Source organism: Metopolophium dirhodum, chromosome 1 (assembly GCF_019925205.1).
Source record: "Metopolophium dirhodum isolate CAU chromosome 1, ASM1992520v1, whole genome shotgun sequence".
Classification (NCBI taxonomy): domain Eukaryota; kingdom Metazoa; phylum Arthropoda; class Insecta; order Hemiptera; family Aphididae; genus Metopolophium; species Metopolophium dirhodum.
The window spans coordinates 88,841,936-88,850,778 of record NC_083560.1 but is presented as its reverse complement, the minus strand read 5'-3'; the positions used below and the strand labels follow the sequence as shown (position 1 = coordinate 88,850,778).

General features: G+C 30.2%; 2 protein-coding genes across 2 annotated transcripts; both read right to left on the bottom strand.

Moving 5' to 3' along the window:
* Positions 1–6,974: 6,974 nt before the first annotated feature.
* On the bottom strand, positions 6,975–7,665 carry LOC132935712 (uncharacterized). Its single transcript, XM_061002326.1, has 2 exons — positions 7,165–7,665; positions 6,975–7,101 (listed from the first exon to the last, which is right to left on the bottom strand). The coding sequence occupies exons 1-2, from the start codon at positions 7,616–7,618 to the stop codon at positions 6,989–6,991; spliced, it is 567 nt and encodes a 188-aa protein (XP_060858309.1). The 5' UTR covers positions 7,619–7,665; the 3' UTR covers positions 6,975–6,988.
* LOC132944274 (piggyBac transposable element-derived protein 4-like) lies at positions 7,659–8,714 on the bottom strand. The gene has a single exon (XM_061013537.1). The coding sequence runs from the start codon at positions 8,712–8,714 to the stop codon at positions 7,659–7,661; it is 1,056 nt and encodes a 351-aa protein (XP_060869520.1).
* Between the last annotated feature and the right edge of the window lie 129 nt (positions 8,715–8,843).

Below are 8,843 nucleotides of genomic sequence, written 5' to 3'. Positions count from 1 at the left end.
CTTATACCTAATTATACTTAATCGGATGTTATGTATAACTGGTTGATAAACAATAGGACGGGGCGTAGTAATTAATTAGTTAACTGGTTTAGTATAAATGTTAAAAACTGTAAATTAAAATTGAAAATTGATTTTCTTATTTTAAAAATTATTATGATATAGCTTATCATTTATCAGTACGAAATGATTGATAACAATATATCGTTCGGTTACTCGGAGTAATATGGTTTAGAGTTCAGCTGATAAACTCTACTCTACTCTACTCTAACTCTAACTAAACGTACTCTACTCTAACTATTCATATTCGAACGCACCCCTTATGAATCGTTTTCAGAAATCTCAAGTGATAGCAGCAATTATGAACCTGTTGATAATAGTAATTTATGGGTGAACAATTATTTAGACATTCCAGACTTTGGTATTAATAGTGATTCGATAGGAATAAAATTAGAAATTAATGAAAGCGCTCGTAATAATCCAATTGAAATTTTTAAACAAATTTGGACCGACGAGATAACTGAATTATTTGTTTCTATTAATAAATATGGTAAAAATATGAGTCTCCAATGTCGTCCTCACAATAAAGGAAGTAGATCTACGCATTTTAAGCCAACAACCTCTGAAGAAGTACAACATTTTTTGGCAGTGTGTTTGCTTGGAGGTTCCATCAAATTTTTGGTTGTTAGATATATGTTCTCTAATAACCAATTATATTATCATCCTATTGCTGGTCACATTATGTCAGGACGGAGATTTGAGAAATTATGAAGATGTTTAAGCGTAGAATATGCAAATGATACAAATCCATTAGTAGGCTCCATGAAAAAACTTTATCCAGTATTTGACAAGTTAATTCAAAACTTTCAAAAGTCAAATTTTCCCGATGAAAATCTATCATTGGACGAGTCATTGTTATTACATCAAGGTAGATTGGTATGGCGACAATATATAAAAGGAAAAAAGGCTAAATATGGTATAAAATTCTACGAACTCATGATGGTTACGTTTTGAATGTCGATATGTACAAACATTGTCAGCAGTTGAGGAGGGAGTATCAAAAGTTGACAATATCATCTTAACTCTTATGAAACCGTTTTTAAATAAAGGGCACAGCCTTTACATTGACAATTTTTACAATTGTGTGATTTTATCAAATATTCTATTAGAAATAAAACCCACACAACTGGTACTCTGAGGTCCAATCGCAGAGGAAACCCAAAGGAAGTAACCACTAAACAATTGAAACGTGGTGATCATATTTGGAGACGCAACAAAAATGTTTACATATCCAAACGGAAAGACAAACGCGATGTTTTATGCTTAACTACTAAAAATCATCCAAAAATTATACCTTTAAAAAACAAATACGGCATACTCAAAAATAAACCAGCAGAAATAGTGGACTATAAAAACTGCATGAGTTGCATTGACCGCAGTGATCAAATGGTCAGCTATTACTCGTCTCTAAGAGAATCGGCTAGATGGTATAAGAAAGTATTGTACCATATGTTAGACATTACTACATGGAATTCATATTTTATTTACAAAAAACATTTTTAACACAAATTTAAGCTCTAAGCAATTTCGTGATCAGCTATTTAAAAATTTAATAGGACTTCCAATGCAAACTACAGCAACAGATCTGTTTAAAATTAAAAAAAACGAAAATTCAAGCACCTGAAAACAATCACTATGCAGAAAAAATTCCCGTACCATAAAATTATAACACACATACTTTAAAATTGCATTCAGTGTTACAAAACTAAAATACGAAAACAAACATCATTTCAATGTAAAGTCTGTAGTAAAACTCTTTATCCTGGGAGATGTTTTGAAGAATGGCACAACTATAATCAATAAGAAATAAATATTTGTTTAAATTCACTTATGATATTATTATTTATTAATTTAATTTATATTTACTAATATTATGTTTTAAATTAATTTGTATCAAGAATCAAGTCGAAATCATGCAATAAAAATGTTTTTCTCTTTATATATTTAAAGTTTGATATTGATTTTTAAAATAAAACTCAAGTTCAGTTATTTTTATATGGTATTGAATTAATTTTATACTGCTGCTGTTATAACGGTAATGACCAATTACTAAAAAAAAAAATATGCAGCAGGTCAATACTTCTATAGCAGTACTAAAATATTACTGCTATGGCAGTAATAAAAAAGTGCTTTTCTGATGTAGATACATAAATTATATCAAAACGTGAGGTGTCCGTGAACGTGTTAAAGTATTTGTGCACTTTAAATACATTTAAAAAAATACTATAATTACTTATATTCATTTTTTTTTCTTACTTCATATTTACGACGTAGTTCGCATGATATAAAATATTAAATTCAAATTTTTTTTTACTATACGCGCATACTTCTTATAGTTTCTTAAATATTGTACTTGGTAATTGTTTGTATAAAAATTGCAAACATAGTAAACAACTGTTCTGTTTTGCTTTGTAAAAGTCGGAAGCGCATTAAAAAATACTCAATTTTTCAGGCGCCGAAAAATAGTGACATTTCTTAACTGAGGTCCAAAATTGTGTCAAAGATTAACCGAAAACGTACTACAGTGAATTTTTTGTGTGATAAAATGTACAAACAACAATATTGCGTATTGTCAATAATACGAGTCGACGTCTCGAATATCGATCATCGCTGATAAATAATCAAATGACAAATTACGTATTTTTTATTAAAATATGATTAAAATTAAACCATTCATAATATGTAAACAACTATTATTATATCACACAGCTCTGGGCGAATCGCTGTGAACGGGCCACATACATGAAACAACACAGTATAGTAGATATATTATTATTATTATTATTAATATTTTTTAATATAACTGTATTATTTTTACAATTTAATACGAAATTTGTAACAAAGAACCACAAACATCTAATGAGTATTATTTCACTACCTACCTACATCGTGCTACCTACTCTACCACTATAATATAGAAACCCAATTCATCACCAGATGTCGTTAGTACTGATTAAAGGAGTAATGTAACATTGTCTGATCGGATGATGAGACTTGGTGTCCAGTCCTGTTTATCTTAGTTCATGACGCCAACCAACGTCAGTGCGGCCGATGAGAGGCTCTATACGAACCAAGATAGTATGGACTGGTGGTAGTGGTGCGGTCAGGTTTTAAAACGTAGTTTCCGTAGAGAAGGAAATCTTGCAACTGAAGCGATCGTAGTGTTATTTACGTGAACTACCAAGTATCAACTATTCAACCGAGTTCCGTTCGTTCGCTGGTCGGCGGGCGCCCGTCGCGCAGTGGGCGTGCAGTGGGCTGTATTGTTCTTTGTCATTTATTATTTTTACTTATTTTCCCTCGTCAATTCGTAAATAATTTAAATATTAAATTGTGTTTATTATTCATTATTAGTATTAGTTCATGCTAAATGCTAATACCTATACTGCTATAATACAATATAATTGTACAGTTTTACATATATATATATATTATATATAAATGATTGTAGTCTTATAAATCAAAAAAATTGAAATTTTTTTTTAACTGTTATGCGCCCAGACAGTTTTTCAGTCAGGTTGTTTTAGCCGGTGCACACTGGGCGTCTGGCGCTTGAAAGTGGCCGTGGGTACTTGATTCTTGTGCAAGCATGTAAGATTTTAACTTGTAAGATGTAACACTTTAAGAGAACGGTTAGTGAATCGTGAATGTTTTGACTGAATATATAACTATTTGATAAAAAAATATTTTAAATTTTTATACGCTAATCAGCCTAGAACTGAAGATCTGAACCCACATTTCGCTACGACAGTTATTGCTATTTCGATTTAAATTATATATTTTATGGTGTTATTCATAACAAGCTCATCAACACAGTTTTGAAAAACATTTTCAGTATCGCAATGTATTTCAAAAGAATCCTCAATTGCTGAGATGAGTTTGAAAAATCCTTGATTTGGATGTTGTAAACCTCCTCTGGATTTTATGTTGGTTAATGTTGTCTCAGGAATATTAGAAGAGTTTGCAGCTAAATATAGTACAGTTAATTTAATTAAGTAAGTTATTAATTAAATTTGTATTAAATTAATTAGTACTAACTTTTTTGAATAGCCATTTTACATGATTTAATAATTTTCGACTGACGTATCCACATATATAACAAGTAATGCAATCTTTTACTGCTGATTTATAATAACTATGATCAAAAATATCATCAGCTTCCCACACATCAGTATCTAAATTTAATGTCATGTAAATACATTTTAGAAGCTGTAGTTTCCAAAGTTCTGCAGTTTCCGGATCTTGGAGGTTTTAAAATTTATCAAGCGGATAATATTTTGTAGACTTGCCAGATGGTTGGTGTACTTGGGTGGTTATTTGGAAAAGTGGCTTCAGTTGGGAGTGGGGAGGGTTGCAGAATGTACATTTGCCCCAAATTTTTATTAAAACGCCTTTTATATATATTTTATATTTTTTCAGTATTAAAAAAAAAAATATATTGTACTAATTTTTAATTTCCAAAAATGTTTGATGTGGTTTTGTGGTCCCACAATATTATAATTGATAAAATTATAACACAAACATTGTGAAGAAGGGTATTCATAAAATGAATTTATGGTTTTATTAAGCTAGCTATATTATATTTTTTGAGTATGCAGGGAGAAAAAATGTGTGGTTAGGTTCGGCTAGGTATTTTATTATAAAGGTGTTTTATACCCATACATTTATTTATCAAGTGTAAAGACACTGTATGTATTACACTGATATCCACAATATAAAATAAATACATTAAAAGTACCTATTACCTACATAGGTAAAAATACAGTCAAAAATAGTAATGAACTAGGAAGTACTACCGTAGAACCTGCAGACCATGAATGTTATCAAGCCTCCTGAATACTGCGGAATGTTTTAGTCTATACTACGTCATACTACACTTATAAAGGTAATAATGTCAAGCCCCCGCCAACTTGACCAATTATCCGCCAATGTTGCAGAACATTTAGCCATTTAGGATATAACTAAATGTGAATTATAGAAGTTACTTACTTCTAATTTATCCTTTTTCATCTTGTAAGTCAGTACATAGTTAAATCCAATTTTTTCTAACAAATAATTTGATAGGTCCATTGTAGACTTTATTGTATCCCTAAGACCTTTAGCAGTTTGTTTTGTTAAAAAATTGTACTCATGATTTTTTTTATTTACTACATTTAACTCCCATTCATCAATAAATTTTAGAGCGTCTTCTAAAACCTAATATATAAGTAGTTCATATTTTATTTTACCAATGTGTAGATATTTAAAAACTACTATTCATTACCTTAAAATCTTTTGATTTTTTTCTTATGCCATCTGATGGAAATTTTCTGTTCAACAAATTAAAAATGTCATTAAACATTTTTGAAACATGTTTAGTTTCTTGGCAGTCTTTTAACTCTGGAACTTTTACATAATCTCTGTAATATTTTAATCCTATTGATACAGAATTACTAAACATCTGAAATATTTAAGTTTTTTTTAATAAAAGTAGTTAATAATTGTATACTTACATTAATGTTTATTAATTTTACCTGGGTGGCTAACTTAACGTTCATTTTTGAAAAACTGTCCAAAACTAGATGTCTGTTTGAAAATTTTTGGACATCTGTTTTAAGTCTTCTTGGTGTAGTTGTACATAATGTTCCCACTTTATGTAATTTTTTTCATTAGACACCTAATTATTGTTAAATAAATATTGCGTTATACTTAATAGTTAATACTGATTATTTTGTTCTATTTTATAGTTTCAATAGTAAAACTAAAAATTAATTAGTAATTACTATTTACCCTTAATGTTTTACTATTGTACAATCTGCCAAGTTTACCACATATTCCAAATTCATTCCATAGCCTCCTGTTGGTTGAATTTGCATCACTCACTACACCATCTAGATCATCTTGCTCCAGCATTCTCAAGAACGGCTTTTGCTTTAACAACCGACTAGTTGAGTACAGCTCCTAAAATATTTTAATGTTTTTTTATTACTGTGTATTTTTAAAGGTTTATTTCATTTTAGTCACCTTTGACTGATCCTTTTGATGCAAGTACTGAAATTGGCTGAGTAATATTAGAACCCAAACTTTGGAACATCGGCACTAGTCCGCGATCAGCTTTTTGACCAGAATTTAAGGAAGTGTTACCTTTACCATAATCTTCCAATCCAGTATAAGATAATGTTTTAGTGTCAACATTAACACTATCACGTAAAAAATCTCATCAAAAAGCAGTACTCCGTATTTTTCGGTATCTTTTAAAAAACTTATTTTGGTCTTAAACAATTTAAAAAAAAATTGCCATCAAAGCCACAATCTGATTTAACCATGGTTAAATATTCACGAATTGTTCGAGAGCAAGGTAAAGTCAAAATACCTTGTTCTCTTAGAAACTTGTATGTAGACGAAGACCTGTTAAATGCATATTTCATGATTAATGAGTGATTTAATTTAATATAATTGAGAATAAAAGGTTAGGTTAGGTACCTGATGTGAAATAAAATACAAAGTAATATCCAGCTCTCTGAGTATCTTATATTTTTTGGTTTTACCTTGCTACTGTTAAAAATTTCACTACCATTAACAGGTTAACTGCCATGGCTTTTTTTAATGTTTATAACATGTTGCTATGTGTACCATTTCTGGTACACGGCTGAACATTATTATCGAGCCACATGTACCATATAAGGTACATTCGATTCATTGACATTAGTTACACCGTGCGCCAAAATGGGTACACGTAAATGTGATTTTCCTATGAGTTATGTTTGTGTGGCCTCCTAGTAATGTTTTAGTAAAAATAGCGAAACAAATTTATAATTTTTTAACATTTTAATCAATATTTTTATTAATGACATGTTCTACTATAATATAACAATTAATTACAATATTTTTTTTAATTTTATTTTGTAACATAATCATTTTTTTTTAAATTTTATTTTGTAACATTTTATTTTTATTTTTTTTTGTATGCATGAATTCGAAAAAAACAATCCAAACAAAAATAGGAATCACATTTAGGACAAATCGTTGATACGCGAGAGGTTTTCTTTCTTGCCATCTGCGTTCCTGTATACAAAAATGTATTTATTTAATATAATAAAATATAACAATTATGTATAAGTATATTACCTTCTGTTCGAGAAATGTATTTGTAGCATTGATTACATCGACCTCTTTTTTTATTGTTTACCAACTTATGTTCATCATATAATTCTGGAACTTCTGGAACTTCTGGAACACTGTTTGATTGCTGAATTAATCCAATAATAATGTCGTCTTTGAACTGGGTAATTGTCTTAGAATTTCCAGTGACTCCTTTATAAATACTAAACGCATTCAATAATGATGTGTTGCAAATAATATCCATAGCAACTTTACGGTACCACTTCACACCTCTTCTTAGACAGCTACTATAAGATCCCATTTGATCAGTTAAATCGATGTATCCCTTACCACGGTTATAGTCGATAACAACTTTTGGTTTTATTTTAATTCCTCTTTTAGCCATGACTTCTTCCATCGTGTTTGAATGTTTTGTACTTATCATAAGAACATCTCTACGGTCTCTCCATTTTAGTACCATAATTTCGCGATCACTCTTTTTTGCAAATATTTCACCCCGGTTAAGTTTTTTTTGTGTTGACATCTTTAGGATTTCTTTTTCTATTTGATCTAAGAGTTCCTACTAAGTGTGTTTTCCGTTGCAATAATTTTTCCGCTAAGTCAATGGAGTTATACCAATTATCTGCATACAATGTTCTACCGAAATCGAGATATGGTTCCATTAGTTCCATTACTACTTTACATGAAACTGAATCACCCATTGTCGCTTCTTTTTCTGCATATATTTTATATTTTGACGTATAAAAGTCCCGTGTACACAGCTTAAAGATTTTGACTCCATAACGATGACGTTTATTAGAAATATACTGCCGAAACGATAATCGACCCAAGTAAGGGACCATAGACTCATCGATACAAACTGACTCTTCAGGAATTACTGCACTATTGAACTTTTCGACGAGTAAATCAATCAATATTTGGATTTTGTATAATCTATCATTAGTAGGAGCTTTGTCATTATCAGAAATGTGTAACATACTCAAAATAATTTCAAACCTGTTTCGGGACATACATTTTGGAATATTGCAAGAATATAATATAGAATTTTTCCAATAGTGAGCAATTGATGGCAGTTTCACCATGCCCATCCACATAACAATACCAAAAAAGAGTTTAATTTCCTGCTCATTTGTGTCGACCCATTTTCTAATTCTAGCATGTCGAGATAAGCCTGCTGTGTTTTTTTTAGCATTAGCATACCTGTTTGTTTCAACCACTAACATGTCAATAATTTCTTTGTCAAAAAAAAGATAAAAAAAGTCGATAGGACTGGCATCAGACATAGTTTCAATTATATCTGGATTTATTCCAGTAGTATTTACATCAGGATTAAAAATTATATGACTATTTAGCTGTCCATTAGAAAAATCGTTATTCCAATTATTACCAATCGTATTAATAGTTACGTTACAATTATCCAATAATTCACGTTCGTAAATATTTTCGTCCGGTTCACTTTCCGAGGACCAGTTTGGATCAGCGTCAGTATCGTCGTAATCTTCCGAATATGAGTCCGAATTTGATTCCAGCATAGCTTCTATTTCTTGTCTATTCATTTTCGATTTCAATATTTTATAAATATACAAAATAAACAAAAGAATTTGAAATTGATACGAGGCAACACAACGCAATGAAATACAACCGTCTACTAAGACAAACCCGTGTGGCCGTGTATAGTTTGTCGA